The sequence below is a fragment of the Lissotriton helveticus genome, chromosome 5_1 (assembly GCF_964261635.1).
Source record: "Lissotriton helveticus chromosome 5_1, aLisHel1.1, whole genome shotgun sequence".
In the NCBI taxonomy this organism is placed as follows: Eukaryota; Metazoa; Chordata; class Amphibia; order Caudata; family Salamandridae; genus Lissotriton; species Lissotriton helveticus.
Genome location: NC_136065.1, coordinates 401,024,512 through 401,042,771, shown reverse-complemented (window position 1 = coordinate 401,042,771; position 18,260 = coordinate 401,024,512). Strand labels below are relative to the sequence as shown.

The 18,260-nt window shown below is 43.9% G+C and overlaps 1 protein-coding gene across 2 annotated transcripts in view; it reads right to left on the bottom strand.

Moving 5' to 3' along the window:
• The window catches only part of ACOT7 (acyl-CoA thioesterase 7), a 1,240,110-nt gene that overhangs the window by 384,829 nt on the left and 837,021 nt on the right, over nucleotides 1-18,260 (bottom strand). For both annotated transcript variants that reach the window (XM_078640951.1, XM_078640950.1), the window contains exon 7: nucleotides 6,615-6,731. In XM_078640951.1, the coding sequence (XP_078497077.1) occupies nucleotides 6,615-6,731 (117 nt within the window). The remainder of the gene's footprint in view (nucleotides 1-6,614; nucleotides 6,732-18,260) is intronic.

The window sequence follows — 18,260 nt, the reverse complement described above, 5'->3', positions numbered from 1 at the left end:
ATTATGGAAATGGTGGCTGAATATAAGCAAATAGCAGCACAAAGTTGTGGTCTCGTCGTCTGTTTATTTCTGGAGGAAGGGAAGTTCCTGGAGCGGCGTTGTGTGATACATATATCCCACACAGTCACATATAGACGTGCCTATGCGATGCGCAATGATCTAGTGGTCAGCAGTCCAGAAACACGCAAAGGGGAGAATTGGCTGTCTCCACGTAAGGTTTTTTTCGTTGCAGCTCGTGTAGGGCGTGTAAGTTTGGGATAAATATGACCACCTATCCAATCCCATTTGATAACATGCCCGTCACTTTGAAGGCACATTACACATGCCGCACCGAACTAGCGGTATATGTTTTAAAATGCAGCTGTGATCTTACTTATGTTGGCAGCACGAAATTACCCGTTCATTTGCGCATACTACAGCACTTAATGGCTATAGTGAATGCCGATCAAAGCTACCCAGTAGCTCGGCATTTACGGAATGTACATGGGCAAAACACCTGAACCATCTAAAGTATTTTGTCATCGGTGCTGTGACCCCAAGCAAGAAAGGGGGGGACAATGAAAAACGTCTCAGACAGCTCGAATCTAAATACATTGTACTCCTGAATAGTAAGACCCCGGGAGGTTTGAATATGGGGGAAGACCTTCACAATTTTTTATAATGAAATCTCTAAATAATCTGTTGAAATAGTCTATCAACAGTAAAGAAGGTATTTCTTTTACCCCCTGTTGAGAGTAGTTCCGTACTTCAGTGTCATCTACAATGAAATACATCTTATTTCTAATTAACCTTGACACTTTTGAGGCAGATCAGAGCTGAAAATATACATAAAAAACAATTTTTTAATATAGATATGAACTTAGTTTTCATACACACATTTTAGCACTTTGCACTTATTTTTCGGGGTCTCGATGATGTTAACGAGTCCCTGCTTTTGCACCTTTTCACTTGGGAGCACCGTCAACTCAGCAGTATGAGAACGCACTTCTATGGCCATTTTTGCACAAATCAGTGGAAATGCATTGCAAGACATTTCATTTTCTTAGCATTTGAGCATAGTATTGTCATGAATGCCCGCTATAAACAGCTACTAGAATGAATTGTAAGGATAGTTGTTATCAACGGTGACACATATGTATATGTTTTAAACGATTTTTTCACGTACATCATTATATCAACAGGACGACTCAGACCACCACAGAATATGTTATTAGACATTAGTCTGAGGGGCATACACTAAATGCGGATTGATTGGCAATGTAGCATTGAGGGGCATTTCATTTTGAAATTCAATAAGTGTATTTGTACAGTTGACGAAATACACCCCAACGCACTATATCTATCCATAACCCTATATATTTTTCAAGGTCTTCGTGATTGGAATGAGTTGTCCAATAGAAACATTTTATGTTTGATGTAATTTACAAATTTGTACGTGTTGAAAACCTGCAGTTTTACAGGCAATTCTTTGCATTTGAGTAATTTATATGGCATTTAGCATGAATTTAATACACTGATATAATTTTAATGGCATTCCCTTAGCATGCAATATCAATTTATTATGTGCTTAAGTCAGAGCCGAAGTTTAACACTGTTTGTAAAGGTTATTAACATGTCTTAAAATGGCGCCTTGGCGAACTTCATTTAAAGGACCTTATGCGGTTGCACAGTCCTATGTTTGTGTTGTTTTAAGGCTCTGGCAATTGGCACGCGTTTTGTATGCAAAGTTTGTATATAATGGCGGTACCTCATATACTCCCCATCAGTGAGCAAGGACGTTATGTCCGAAACGCGTCTGATGGCTTGCACCACAATGGAATAAATCATTTTTGAAAATTGAAGACTGACTTGCCGTAATTTTGTAGTCTGCAAACCTGTCAGTGCAACGAAGCACTATTGGAGACAAGTTGGAGAGTCATATATATATATATATATATATATATATATATATATATATAGACGGATTTGGTGTTGGGCTTAAAATAAAATAAAATTGCACCAGTTGCGGGCTCGTCTTGTTCCATCAACTGTAGAAGACGTCGTATGTCTCATATATATCTATCTATATATATATCTATATCTATATATATATATATCTCTATATATATATATATATATATATATATATATATATATATAGATATATATCTATATATATATATATATATATATATATATATATAGTCATTGCCATTGATGTGTGTGCATATATAGATATATGTACATGTGGTTAGGTCCTTATTATCTTGTTTCTATGTGTTGATATATGTATGCACACGTGATACACCAATAGCAACTCCATGCTAAAGGGCACCTGACAGCCCCACCCTCCAAGGCCATTTTGGGAGGCCTACAACTCTGCCCCCTTTAAACCAATTGTGGCCAGATTTCTAATTTTCAAAGCTTGCGAGCAGCAAATAACTCCCTTGTAGTGAGAGGGATGTCCCGCTGCTTTCCCAGAATGAAGCCTGCATCTAAATACACATGTGCATTACAAATAATAGGGAATGCGCGAGCGTGCACAGATCATATACTGAGCGCTCCTATGACATATGTTATATATAGCTGCACACACAGCCACACCCACGTGGAGGCGCACACATTGCACGCTCCCGCGACGCCCTTTGTTACAGAGCCCCCCGTGGAGCAGGACGAAGAGCAGGAGCAAGAGGAGGAGTGTAGTGCAGGAGGTGCAGGACTCGGAGGGTCCCCATGGGCGCTTCTGGTTCCGTGGGTGCTCAGTGCAAGAGTGAGGGAGGGTAGCGTCTGTCACCGAGGCAGTCCTCGAGCACCTGGCGGCCTCTCCCTAGTCTGTCTCTTACACCGACTATCTCCTTGGATACCGTATGGGGGGTGTCTGTCTGTCTCATGGTTGCCGTTCTCCAGATGTCTGCTGTCGCCTTGTTGAGGGGAGGGGTGCTGGGTTTGGGGTCTGTGGAGTATGAGGAAGAGGAGGGGGATGTTGTTTGTTGGTCTTCGGTCCCCGCTTAGGATGCTGCCCAGAATTAACAAGCTGTACAAAGGAGGTGACATCGCAGGGTGCACTCCTTGCTTTCGGTGCAGATGGCGGCGACACCGGAAGTCAGGCAGCCTTCTGTTGAACAAGAGCGGGGCCTGCCAAAGAAACAGGAAGGAACCGCCGGAGAGGATGTCCGGAACCCTGCAGGCTCAATGCTGAAGTCCCGGCACCATCAGAGGGACCGGGGGAAGAGCGAGGCAGACTGCATGGCACCAGAGGCAAAACGGGGCTCCCAAGTGGGAGGAGAGCCCCGCGGCGTGCTAAGGAGATGGACAGGGAACCTGCAGACTGAGGAGAGACGCCAGAGTCCTGAACCAGCTGGTGAGTGAGGGATTGGCTGGGTGCCTTGCCAGCACCCTTTCTCTTAGCGGACCCGCCAGAGTGCGGGCTGCTCCACCATGGGGGCAATTTTGTCTACTTGCTGAGCCCCGGTGATGTCTGTAAGGCGCACGCTGAAGGACACGCCATGAGCGAGCACATCGGCTGTCTGAAAGAGACTCCGTGAGCGTGCACATGGCCTGTCCGGGCGCAGTGAGATGTACACACATATGGTGTGAGAAGCCGTTGTGATAACGCCGCAAGCCGTACACGTGCACATTTCCTGTCTTGCCATACACGTGCTCATGCCCTGTCCCCCTTCGCGATTCAAGTCGGCAACAATAGATCTCACCTAAAAATAGGTCCTAGAAACAATGAAGATATAAAAGTCAGTGATAGTCTGCATGCATTACTGAAAAGTACGTCCTGTTCATGGGTAAAGGATGAACCAGACCAGACCCCCACTCTCTTTCTCAGGCAGATGCAGAAAGTTGGTTAAACCTCCTCTGATTTCTTCAAGTCTCGCTGTATGCTAATATTCTGGTAGTCGTAGGCTTTCTTATAGTAGTCACTTGCTTGTGATAAATGATGTGTCCCAACTCTTTTACAAGTCTCCAAAGATAAACCAGCTTTCGCTTTAGGACTTCTGCAATTTTACTATAAATAGTCCCATAAAACCATGTTCTGGGTATTACAAAATAACAGGATATCATGGCCAATGATTGGAGCTCATTTTCCGCACCCAGGGCCTGTCCTACCAAAATGTAGCCAGACTCAATTTGGGCCCACGCCATCTCTTAAGGTGACAGGAGACAACTTAATGTAAATGTAAATGTAGTATACTTGTAAAGCGCACAGCTGCCCCAGCAACGGGGCGTCCCGGCGCTGTATAACTCTGGGGAACCCGTCCTGGCTTTCCCTGTGGGATGGTCCCTTGCTGGGAGTCCCCAAGGTGGAGCCAGGCATCCCCGGAATTGGTGGGGCCGTTGTGGAGATTAGGCAAGCTAATGCCCAGAGTTGCCGAGTGGAACCCCTGATTAGAGTAAGCACCGATGCGAGAATTATCGAGTCCGCTGACCAAGGTCCTCGACCCTGCCGCGTCGGGAATTGAACCCTGGTCCCAGGCTGACTTCTGCTCTCAGTCCTGCTGCCTCTAACCAGTGAGCCACACTACTCCACCTTAAGCTGTGAGCAAGCCACCATCAAAGGCAAACCTCATGCTAAATCCCTAGGTACTGTAAACATGTTAATTTTAGAATTCCTGCAGCCCCTGGTGGAACCATATGATGCCCTGTCCACTCCACAGGGCATCATATCCACTCCAATCACATCACAAGATAGCTAAGGGTGAATACTCTATATTTAACTTACCTCAGCACTGCTGCCAAAGATCTGCTTGCAAGCCAAGGTCATTTGTTCTTCCCAGATGCATTTCACATCTAATCAGGGGGGCTGGGGGAATAATTTGCTCACTGGAGAAATGGGAGACTAGTATAATTGGTTTAATGACAGCCAAGGCTTCAGTCTGAGATGGGCGTCTTTGATTAAACGCTTTAAAATCATCACTTATGATGAAACGTTCAAGTCCAAGAGTGAATAAAAGGTTTGATTGCAGGGAAGTTGCAAAGTTGATCCTGCCACTAAAGGGACATGCCAATCCCAATATAGGCAATGTCTTCTCTTTTACACAATATGCACTTAGGAGGGGAGGGGTGCCAAGGTTCTTTGTGTTGGTGACCTAGTTAATATCAAGGTAGGCTGATCCACATGTCCAAAATGGATTGCTTCGGCATGTACTGGGTGTGGTTTGTGGCTACTGCCATTCAGGGCTGCACTGGCAGTCTTAACAAGCATGGGTCTCGCATTTACTCGATCTTAAGCTACTGGCATTTTAAATGACAATGCCAATAGTTTAAACTCGCATAAATGCGAGACCTATTGCATTGCAAATGTTTGTTTAACTTTAAAACTGAGTGCTGCACCGCTTCAAGGACACCACGCTCTGTTTCTTTTTTTAAAAACTTTAACACTGAGCACGGTTTCCTTGAAGCAGATGCCGAGCTGAGTGTTAAAGTTAAAAAATAAATAAAGAAACTGAGCGTGGTGACCTTGAAGCGGCGCCGCACTCAGTTTTGAAGTTAAAAAGAAAATAAACAGTGTGGTGTCCCAGAAGTGGACACCGCGCTCAACATGAACGATAAATAAAATTCCAATTGAAAATGATCGTTGTGTCCCTAAAGAGGGCGCCGCGATCATTATGCAAATTTGCAAAAAAGCAGCCGCCATTGTCCCCTTCAGTGCCAATAACAAAAATAGTGCTCACACCGTAGATAAAGCAGGACTTGTAACAAGCCAAGTAAAAGGTCCAGTTGTTATGGGCGGTAACAAATTGAGACAAGGCGGTACCAAGGCGGAACTAACAAGCCCATTTAGGAATCAGAAGCCACCATTTAAGAAGGACAATGACACAAAGCTAATGACAAATATGGGCGGAGAGTGCGCTGGGCTGGCAGTGCATACCCAAGCATGCCTATCAAAGTGAGCAGTGGATGCACGATGCCGCTTGGCTCGACCTAAAAACCATGCTTTTAAAGTCATTCATGTGGCTGCTGTAAAGCTCCACTTCAGTCCAAGTGTGATATCTGATGTTTGTGCCACTGGTCCACTTTCTGTGCTGTATTACAGCAGCCTCATTTCATGGTTATATCTGTCAATAGGAATTAACCATGCTACCATGTTTTAGGGGTCAGAACAAATGCACTGGAAGCTGTTTAGTAATTTCTCAGTACCCTGACTCAAAATATGTGAGTAAATCCAGGCCCACATAAACAAAACCCCAAAACACCTGGGAAGACCATGTGAAAATGTGAATTTACCTTAAACGATTAAATCTGAAAATTAAAATAAAACAGCTTTATTTTTCTGTCATTACTGGTTCATTGTATATAAGCATTAATGTGTCACGTTGATTTTGGTGATGATAATTCACATTAGAGAATTCTATTATAGGTGCACATAAAGGAATCAACTGTGAGCAGAGAATTAACATATGAAATATAAAAATTACACAGGTCTTGACATATTTAACTTCCTGCTCAGCGCAGGGTGTCCAATATAGTTCCAGGAGGGAAAGATACAAGCTCCATTTACAGAATAACCACTCATGAACAAAATTATTTCCATTCAATAAATACATTCATGTTCATCTTATGTGGACTGTATGAGGATTTCCTGGACTACATTGGACACCCTGTTCTAGACTCAAGGCCTGCCATACCTTTCTTGATCTTGCGATGGAAGTTGATAGCATCTACTGATGCTGTAACAATGTTAGTCTTGCAATGACGAACAGCTACAATTCCTGCCACTTCATCCATTAGTTTCATAGTAACACCTGCAAGATAAGAGAGTTACAGATTATTCACCTAGTATAAGTACAATAACATAAGTGTATAATTTAATCATTTCATTTTACAGTTATCTTCCTGCCTCACAGTTCAAAGGAGCAAGGTTAATTAAACCACAGGCCCATTTTACGCATTTACTGTTCAGCATCAAAACAATCTATCATATGTTTGCATTTGCAATTCAGTTTTTTTTTTGTCCTCATTTGCCACCTTGGTTTTGCTTTTATGATGAAATCCAATGGTATACAAGCAGAGTGCTGTCTTAGATTGAAATATCTGGCAGGGCTTAGCTTGTCCAACTGTACTCGACCCTCAGCTCATCCAACTTCAACCATTTGTAGGCATCAAACAAAAACCAGTGAAAGGTGGAGAATCTTGCCACAATCGTGTCAGGCCCCGGATTTAGTTTTAATGGCGTAATCATAGGACCCGGGGAAAAAAAACCACAAAAAAAACCCCGGATGCTCAATGTGCCCAGACCAATAAGTGCCAAAACGCTCTTTTATTCGAATTGCCGGCCCTTCCCAGATCTAGCTTGGAGACAGCCAATATGGAAGTGAACCAATCTTCTATTGTAGGGGTAGAGAGTCTTTCCATGTCTTACATATCTCCCTTCTGGCCAGCAAAATTAGATAGAAAACCAGCTTCTTCTCCAGACTCTGAACACCATCCAGGATACCAAAGATGACAAGTGGGAGATCAATAACAATGTTCAAGTTCAAGGACGATGACAGAGTTTTACTTATTGCTTCCCAGAATGCGGTCAGGGTGGAACACTCAAAAAACATATGGCAGTCCGAAGCGGCCGCTAAACCACACTTAGGGCATGCCCCACGCTACCCGAAGAGAACTTTGAAAGCCTTAGAGGGGAATAGTAGGCTCTATGCATGGAAAAGATGTGATTTCTTCGAAGCCAAGATGGTTTCACAACCTCCCACAACATTTCACAAGATGAGGTCCAGAGTTCTTGCAAATTGCTGTCTCCCATAGAGGAAGACCAAAGCTCGTCAGGAAGTGAAAAGACCCCCTCTCTTTCTTCTATAATCAGTTTGTACCATGTTGAGATTTCTTTTTTGGCAGGAGATTTATCAACCAAAAGGGATATTAACTGGCTATGCCCACCTAGGGGAAGTTTGTTTCCACGGGTTGGCCTGGAGCTATGTGCATGGGACCAGCTAGATATTTGTATGTACTTAAACCTAGCAAAGTTAGGGCCTATAATGTTTCTCAGGTATTCCCATGAAAATAATTCACCATCCAAAAATAAATCGCCCCATACAGCCAACCCAGCTTCCTTAATCGGGGCCACCAGACAATCATTCAACCAATCTGGGCTTTCTGGGAGATCCCAAAGCGGGGTCCGACTGCCGTAGTACCCTATTTTAATGGCCTTGGTTAGCTGGGCCCACATTTTAGCCATTCCCTGTAGGATCTTCAGCTTAATCTTTTTAAAAAATTTCGGGTCTCCAAATTTAAACAAGAACCCCGATTGGCTGACACCTTCTCCTGTAAGGAGGGTCGAATACAAAGACCCCACCCCATGCTCAGATGGGTTTTTTAAGAGCATTCTGGCATGGGACAGTTGGAATGCCCAGGCATAGGACTGAAAATCTGGGGCTGCGATTCCCCCCTTATCTCTGCGCCTCCTGAGCTTCTTCCAAGATATCCTTGCAAGACGCTTATTCCAAATAAAAGAATTAATGTCAGACTGCAATTTATTAATTAATACAGGATCAAAGTATAACGGGATAGTGTTAAAAAGAAAAGAAACCTTAGGTAAAAAGGACATCTTAATTAAATTGGACCTACCTAAAAATGATAAAGGAAGATGTGCCCATAACTGTAACAATTTACGGCACTCCTTAGCCACAGCATCAAAGTTTATCTTGGCGATCTGATTAATATCCTTGACGATGTTAACCCCTAGATACCTCATCTTATTACCGGGGATATTAAGATATTTGTTGGAATCTGATCAACATTCCACATCATCATCTCCGTCTTTGACGCATTAATCGCATACCCGGAGATTTCGCCAAACTCCGAGGCTGCTTTAAGGACAGCAGGGAGTGCAGTTTGTACCTCTGATGTATATACCAAGATGTCATTGGCGTACAAGGCCACCTTCCTCTCCCACCCCAATACTGATATATAGGCAGGAGAACATGGCGGCAGACAGGTGAGCTGCCGCGGGGCTCCCGAAACGGACTCCTGTTAGTGCTCCACCTACGGACCCGACCTGACGGAAAACGGGAATAATGAGCAGCAGAGCGTTTTAGAACTCTGAGCAGCACTTAATAATTGAGATTTCCCTTTTTTGAGGTAGTTTTACAGAGTTATTATTTCCCCCGTAGGCGGAGAGTCTTTTCACCATTTCTATCTATGCCTATGCCGGGGAGCTGCAGCCGTATCTCAGCGGCGGCGGCGTTTGCGGGGGTTTCTGTCAACTCTGCGGCAGCGGCGGATCCTGGAAGCAGGTCAGAAGTGGAGTGGAGCAGCGGCGACAAAATCAGAGGGGTGTAGGAGTTGAGCGGCTGAAGTGCAAGGTTCTCCCGCTGGTTCCGTGGCAGTGGACCTTAGCAGCGCTGGAGCTGAGGAGGGGCAGACGAGCAAGGAATCTGGCGCGTGTGTCAGGCGGAGTATCAACGGGGGACGGTGGGGGGTCAGCCCCCTTCGAGACAGCGGTGGTGGATGGGGAAGTGGAGCGGGCCCCCGAAAACGGTAAGGAGAGCAGTTCTGCAGGGGGTAGTTTATAGTCAAAATCATCTCTCCGCCAGGTCAAATACAGTCCACAAGTGCAAAGCACGCATAGGTCACGAAAAAAAGGGAAATCTGTGGCTAAAGCAGTAGCTAAGGTTCAGGCGGTCCCCCCAGCAGGAAAGGGCCCCTATTCCTTCCTATCAGCGGAGGTTAAGTCAAAGAACACCCGCTCATCCAGTGTTAAAGCAAGGGCAAAAGCTAACAGTAGCAAAGTCGTAGCTGAAGGAGGCTCTAAAATAACGCCATCCTTGTGCTCTTATTTTAAAGCCCTACCGCAAGTGCTTCACCTCCCTAAATATCAGATGGCGGCACTTAAAGACGGGGTATGTGTAGAAAACACACACGAGTCCGCTCCGAACATTGCTCCAGACATGGCTACTAAACCCGCTCTCAGTCTGGCCCCAACCCCAGTGTTGGCCCTCGGTAGTCCCTTACCCCTTAATGGCGAAAAGGTAGCATCTACAGTGGGTACTGAGGCTATTCCGGTGGACACTATAGTTCCGCCTGGGGCGGAAGCGATCCCCTCAATAACATATAACCCTCTATTGGGACAAGATAGGGGGGGTTTATGCCTAGGTGACGGTACACAGGTGGAGGTGGAGTTGGAGCATTCAGTGAGTGGGGCGGCGCAGGAAGCTGAAGGAGAGGAGCATCTGTCCCTATATGCAGTACAATCACACGATGATTCACCTGTCTCGGATAGTTTAAGGCTGGAGGACTCCTCCGCTAATATCTCCGCTGCAGCATTAATGACAATGTTTTCCACTCTTTCCCAAGATATAAAGAAGGGGTCTGAGGAATCGTCAGCAAATCAGGCCGAGATAAGGAGCTACTATGAATCCTTAAACACTAAATTCGACAACCTAACATCAAGAACTGGGGTACTGGAGGAAAATATGGCGGCGCTGTCACTTCACGTAGACAAGGTGAAAGATGACATTGTTAAGTTGAAGCGAGAGGACCAGACCCTGTTGGATAGGATGGAGATATTAGAGAAAAACGCTAGACGCGGTAATATCCTTAATGTGCCTGAAGGGTCAGAAGGCACAGAGATCAAACCGTTTATTAGTCAACTTTTGAAAGATTCATTAAATCTCGATTGCACACTGGAGGAGTTGGCCACAGACATTCAAAGGGTACATAGAGACCCCTTCAGACGCAATCCACAAAGAACCAAACCTCGTAAAATTTTGGTCAACTTCCATACATACGCTCTTGTGGAGCAAATTCTTAACTCAGCACTGAAACAGAAATCCCTCTCAGGGAAAGGATTTTCCTTTCCTATAAGATCTGATTTGGCCAGGGTCACACTTGAAAGGCAGTGGGAGCTTGGGAGATGTTTAGATGCTTTTAGGAGTGTAGGGGCAACGGCCCAACTGACATTCCCTGCTGCGCTAAAAGTGATGTACAACAATAAAATGTTCAATATAAGGACAGTACAAGCAGCGGACGAGCTTTTGTTGGAGCTGGGAAATAAGACCTCTTCGGAATAGGAGAAACTAGTGCCTTTGATGCCTATAGTCACGTAGAGCAATGAGCTTGTTTCTCTGAAATTAGATATTAGGATCTGAAATAGAGATTTGATAAGAGAACAAAACAAAAAATACACCGAATCAAATTAAATACACGCAAAAAAAAAATATGTATAAAAAAATATATATATAAAAATAAAAACTAATCACTAAAAATGTATCATAAAAAAGTAGCTTTCAGCACTTAGCTTTTAGCATCTAGCTGTATTTTAAGTTGCACATCTTACAATCACAGGGGGGCATTTCTTAGGTCACAATAGGTCTCTGTTATGGGTCGGGTCCGCTGATGGGAGTCCGTAGTGGGGCGCCATTAACTGGATTCCATCCGGTTAGACACACCAAGGGTTCTCCATGGGTGGGGGGGAGGACGAGCAGGCAGTGGGTGGGGTGGGGTGGGACTAAAAATAAAAAAATTCCTCATGTGTCACCTTAGCAGATTTTTTATTATTATAATGTTTACTTAGTGTTCTATGACGGGCAGTTGAGTTCACCTTTGGTAGAACAGTGTGACGGTATTCCTTGTTATGAGCGTTTCTGTTTTATTCTATGGCAGGTATACTTCTTTCTCAGTGGTTTAGAATATGATGATGGCTAACTTAAAAATATTTTCATGGAACAATAATGGCCTGCGCACTAAACCCAGGGCTAGAAAATTGTTCCAGTATCTTCGGGATGTAGATGCGCAGATTATTTTGATTCAGGAAACTCATCTACCTCAGTCTGAAATAGAGGCAATGGTGAAGAAGAATGGGTGGATTGACTTTGCAGTCTCCTCCTCCCAACCTTCTAATACTAGGGGTGTCTCTTAGATTGTTAAAAAACAATTAAAAGCAAGATTGTCACTGCTATGGTAGACCCAGGTGGCAGATGGGTTATAGCCTTAGTAAATATATCAGGGATCCAATTCACATTTGTAGGTTATTACGGCCCGAATCAAGATGACCCCTCGGTATTGGAAACGATTTTCTATCACCTTTTGTCCTTTCCCGATCCCGTTATATTTGCGGGAGACTTTAATATAGTTCTAGACCCAGCCTTAGACAAGTCACATAATAATCGTTCCTGTGTCCCTTCAAAATCTAGGTCCTTTTTACTTAATGCCATGAAGCAATTCGGGTATGTCGACATCTGGAGACATAGGTCAGGAACGCAGCAGGGAGTTTCATTTAGGAATTACAAGTACCATCACAAATCTCGGATAGATTTTGTTTTGATTAGTCACACTCTGGTGGAAGGAGTAAGGGATATTCAATATCTTCCTATACACTTGTCTGACCATGCGGCTGTAATACTGGAGCTCTCAGTGGCTCTTAAAATTTCACCTAGGACCTGGACTTTCGATCGTACCTTGCTCTCCCATACAGATGATGTTCAGGCTCTCAAAACTGAAGTTCAGCACTTCCTTAGAGAGAATGTTGGGTCAGCCAATAATGGTATGGTCTGGGATTCCCTAAAAGCATTTTTACGAGGCCTTATTACATCAAAGGTATCTTACAGACGGAAGGAGTACAGAGAAACCGTGGCCTCTATAGAGGCTGATATAGTTAGAACTAAGAGCGAAATCGATACCAACTTGGCTTCTCCAACGTCCCAGGCAGACCTTTTGACATGCCTCAACAATGAGTTACTCTCTTTAAAGGCTTAATTAAGTTCAGTTTTAAATCAGCGGGTTCAAGAAAGATGGGATGCTAGCAAGATCGCTCATTTTGAATATGGTGAAGGCGCAGGGAAGTTATTGGCATGGAAAGCCAAATCGGATCAAGCACGTAACAACATAGACTTGATTAAGATCAATGATGTTCCAATATCTTCGGACTTGGACATAAGACAGGCTTTCAGAGATTTCTTCCAGGATATATATCAGGAGGATAAAACGGTAGAACCTGGTCTTATCAGGGAGTGGCTGAATCAAATCACCCTTCCAGCTCTATCAAGAGAACAGAGTGAATCCCTGGATAGTAAGATCTCATAGGGGGAAGTCAGAATGGCCATCCAAACTGTTAAAAAGGGAAAGGCGGCTGGGCCCGATGATCTACCAGCCGAGATCTATAGAGCACTAGAGCAAGAATTGTTTTTTTTTTTTGACCGTTTTATTTAATCAAATCTTATTGGATGGTATTAGCCCGCCGGCATCCTGGGACAGTGCGTCTATAACATTGATACTAAAACCCGGAAAACCCCCTACGTCATGCGGTTCATATAGACCCATATCGATCCTGAATGTGGATTATATAATCTTTACCACAATACTAGCTAAAAGATTAGCATTGGTGGCCCCTGAAATCCTTCATTTCGATCAGAAGGGTTTTGTGAAGGGGCGTCACCTTTATGAACTAACTTATGATTTAGTGGGGGTGATTTATATGGCTGGGCTGGGATCCCTTCCTCTGGCGATCCTCACGTTGGACGCGACCAAGGCCTTTGACAGGGTTAACTGGGTCTACCTGTCGGAGGCCTTGGCCAAGTTCAATGTGGGAGGGGGAATGAGGCGGGCAATTAATCTTATATATCAGAATCCTAGCGCACGTGTCCTGGTAACCGGTGCCTTGACTGAACCATTGAACATCTCGAGGGGTACAAGGCAGGGCTGGCCTCTCTCCCCGCTTTTGTTCGATCTTTATATCGAACCATTTGCCCAGAGTTTAAGAGATAGCAATTCAGTTTTCGATTGCATTTATTTTTTTAATCATTACATTTAAAAAGGAAACCAACAAAAAACATTCTGTGTTGTTATAGGAAGCTTGTGGCTAATGAATCGATGCTTTTATGGAATTATTGTACATACACTTTTGACAAGCAGTACAGGAGGGATGAGGAGGTCTTCAAAGGCAAAGAACAGGAAAGTGACCTTCAGTGTATTACAGCAAATGACTTCAAAGTATGACAAAGCTTTAGGAAACAAATGTCACCTTCGGACTGCAGCACTTACTGTGCCATCCCCTAGTATGACAAAGAAAACATGGCTTCAGGCCTAGCATTGTAGGTTGACTGCTACAGTGTAAAACCTGCAGTGCAACCTGTTCAAATAACTCTTTTTAACAAGTAAAAACCTCAATTTTAAATATTAGCAAGTCACCACTATTTAGGCATTGGTGCCCTCAAGGTAGGGTGCATGGTATTTAAGAGCGATATATACCATGCCCATAAGGTAACAAGGCCTTGAAAGCTAATTTCACTGTAGCAGGTCAAACTGTTGTATGCAGAAACTCAGAGTACAGATTTAAATACTAATATTGCATATCGGGAATTGGAACAGCTGAAAAATTAAATAAAATAACTATTTTTAATAGGTATTGAAAATCCAATTTAACAGTAAAGTCAGATTCTTAACAAATATTAGGGAAAAGTACATTACAAAAAGTTACCTTTTCCCTGCCTGAAGTTTCTAGAGGCTAATTTGCATTACACTCCAGCTACCCCCAGACTTTACTTGCCCTGAATGAGGTGACAATAGGGTGTGAAAATCTTCCTGGGAACTATACAATAGGTCATAGTGATTGTCAGGTCAACCTTAATGGACAGAAATGTAGGGGCCTGCCATCCTGTTGGCACCACAATGTTGAATCATGCCTAACAGGTCTATGTGAGTCACAAATTGATTTAACAAATTGGCACACTTGAAAGGGAGCAAACATGAAGCCCAAACATTTCTTATATATTCATTTTCTAGTGCTGAGTGATCCTGCTTTTGTTTTACCAGACATCTCTCTCCTGGCTTGCTGTGGGTATAGGACCTGCTTCAAACTGCACTTTAGTTTCAGTTGTGGGTAGGTACTGGTGATTTCTACCTTCTACCCATTTACACGCCTCAGCCTTCAAAGCCAAGTTTGGTGTGGCTTAAAACTCAGAGCATCTTGGCATTGCATTGGCAAATGACATTTTAGGACTATCTATTTAGGGAGGAGAGTAAAGGACCATTTGAGATCTGGTATAGGTTCCCTGCCCTATCTTTCCATTTAACACCTGGGACATGCATTATTGTAACATCTATCACTAAGTTTCTTTTTTCTATAATTTTTTCTTTGATATAACTGATTATGTGCAATGGGTGACAGTACATGCAAACTGTGCCAACTGTGGCTCAATATGTGAAGCGATGGCTGTTAGAAATGGGGGTCTCTAGTTGGCAGAGTTAGATACCTTTGCCCAAATAGGGACCCTTGCTTTTAGTCAGGGTAAGGAGGATACACACTTTAGATAACCCCTGCTCACCCCTTGGGTAGCTTGGCACGCGCAGACAGACTTATCTCAAAGGCAATGTGTAAACTATTTGTACTCAAAACACACAGTAATACAGTGATAACACCACAAATGGACACCCCATAAGTTTAGAAAAATAAAGTATCTTTATCTAAACTTAACAAGACCAAAACGACAAAAATCCAAAATACATGTAATAAGAATATGACTTTCAAAAGGTTTCAAACAACTTGGTCCATAGAAAACTATGGATGCGTGATTTCTCACAAAGTACCTGTAGATGCGTTAAAATTCCCAAGGCCAAACAGCTGCAGAGATGGAAAGCATCGAGAAACAAAGAGATACGTCAGTTCCTGAGACCTTGGGGAGGCGATGCAACAGTTCTGCTGCACGCAGGAGAAGTGATGCATCAAATCCAGTCTGTAGGGGGTAGTGAAGTGTTGACTCCAAGAAGATTCTGGTCTGCGGGTGATGCGTCGGGAAAACTTGCCGCACAGGTGCGATGTGTGGTAATCCGGGATGTGTCGGCGATCGATGTGGCAGAAGCGAGCTGCGCAGTGCCGGGTTCTTCAGCCACGATACCTCAATGCGGTGGTCAACAGTGGTGACAGGTGCCGCGTCGGTTTGGCAGCAGCGCAGCGATGCGTGGAGATTTCTTCTCGCACAGCAGTGCTGCATCAGAAAAACAGCCGGAAGTAGAGCGATGCGTCAATTTCTTCAGTTCTTTAGGTTTCTTCCAGCTCCCAGCAGCAAGCACAACCTCCAGAGGCCCAGAACTGAAACAGGCACCTCCTGGCAGATCAGAACTCTCAGCAGCAGAGTTCATGGGAGTTGGTGGTGAAGTCTTTGTGTCCCTGGGACTTCAGAACAGGAGGTTGGCACACACATGCCCTTGGAGAGCTTCTCCAAGCAGGTTCAAAGCAAAGTTCCAGTCTTTGTCCTCTCCTTGGCAGAAACAGCAACTGCAGGCCAAGCCCACACAGCAAAGAGGCTGTACTCCTCCTTACAGCTCTTCAGCTCTTCTCCTTGTCAAAGGTTCCTCTTGAGTCCAGAAGTGATCTAAAGTTCTGAGGTTTTAGGTCTAATACTTATACCCCAGAATGTCTTTGTTCCCTTTGTGCAAGGGTCTCTGAGCCCAGTCCAAACCAATTCTGGTGCAGTATAACCACACTGGGTGGAGACAGCATTGTGCAAGAGAGAGAGGACCCTTTTCAGGTGCAAGGAAATATCCTCCCACTACTCTAAATTCCGCCAAAGTCTATTCAGCTCACCTCGGAGTCACCCAGGAAGGACAAGGCATACCTCAACCCCCAGTGGCTGTCTACAGCGAATGCACATCCCCAGCCCCTGTCACTCCAAAACCAGACAGTCAACACACAAACAGGCAGAGGCACACAGGATGGTTAAACAAGAAAATGACTACTCTCTAAAAGTGGCATTTTCAACCACACAATTTAGAAACCATCCTTACTAAAAGATGTGTTATTAAATTCTGAGTTCAGAGAGCCTAAACTATATTTCTCTATCTTGTCCCAAAGGACAAGTATACTTGGTGGATGTTACTTTTATATCCTATGGGACAGATAGCTTTTCAATAGTGAAAAACAAAATTGGCATCATTTCACTATCAGAACACATCACCCACAGCAGTACATGTCGTACCTTTCACATACAATGCACCCTGCACAGGGGGGTATCTTGGGCCTACCATAGGGGTGCCTTAAATGTAAGAAAAGGTTAGGTTAGGGCCTGGCAAGTGGGTGCACTTGCCAGGTTGACATGGTTGATAACAACTGAGCACAGACACTGCAGTGGCAGGTCTGAGATACCTTTTCAGGGCTACTGGTATGGGTGGCACAATCAGTGTTGCCGGCACACCAGTAGCATTTGATTTACAGGCCCTGACACAATTAGTGCACTTGACTAGGGGCTTACCAGTAAATCAAATATGCCAATCAGGGATAACTAATTGTAAACACAACTTACACAGGGAGCACTGGCACTTTGACACTCATCAGCAGTGGCAAATTTCCCAAAGCATCTAAGCCAGCAAAAACTAAATCCAGTACAGCATCAACAAATACAGGAGGTAGTGGCAAAAGGTCAGGGGAAACCACGCCAAAGATGCCACGTCTAACAATGGCCCAACAACGTTTTGTTTTCAAAATGCTCTTGTAAAATGTACCTATATATATTTTTTACCAATTGAAGGTATGATCTTTGAATGGGAAATATGCCCATTTGGGCTTAATGTGATAACGGGGGTATATTTAACATACACTGTGCTTTAGACACAGTTACAGTCCAAACTGTGGAAAAATTTTACACCAAATTTGGCAGAAAGAGTACTTTTAGTGATTTGCTGTAAAACCCTTCAGTAGTTTTTGAGCAATTATGGCTCAAACAAAATTGTATATATTTTGCAGCCGAGGATACACAGAGCTGACAGATCTCCTGTTGAGATCTCATTGGCTGCCACCACATCAACCAGAAAGTGGAGGCTGCCATTTTAGGAATTGGGGCTCAGTCCAGAGTCCTAACAAAAACACAGGAAAAGACATAGGGGGCTAGACAGGGATACACTGAGCCCTAGGTCTCGAGCCAAACGTCATGTAATATAACCTGTGAATATGACAGAGTGCACTCCAATTTTAATCCAAACAAACAATGTTTTTTGAAAGCTCAAAAGCAAAGTCTTGGCATGCGGATTGGTATGTGCTCTGTCTTAACAGCACATTGAATAATTCTAAACATAATTAGTGCGCCGTCGCGCACCAAACAAAGGTGTACAGCCATGCAGGCAGTAGCCAAACAATCAGAAACAAGGATCCAATGTAATCCATGTAATTCATTATAATCAACTTTATTCCAATTTTTTTCAGTGATTTCGAAGTTCAAACAGAGGCAACGTGGTTCCAATCTTCCAAAGCAGACCCACTAAGGACTCTTGCACCCACTCAGAGACCCACTCAAAGACTTGTGCGCCCATTCAGAGACCCACACAGACACTGTTGTACCAATTCA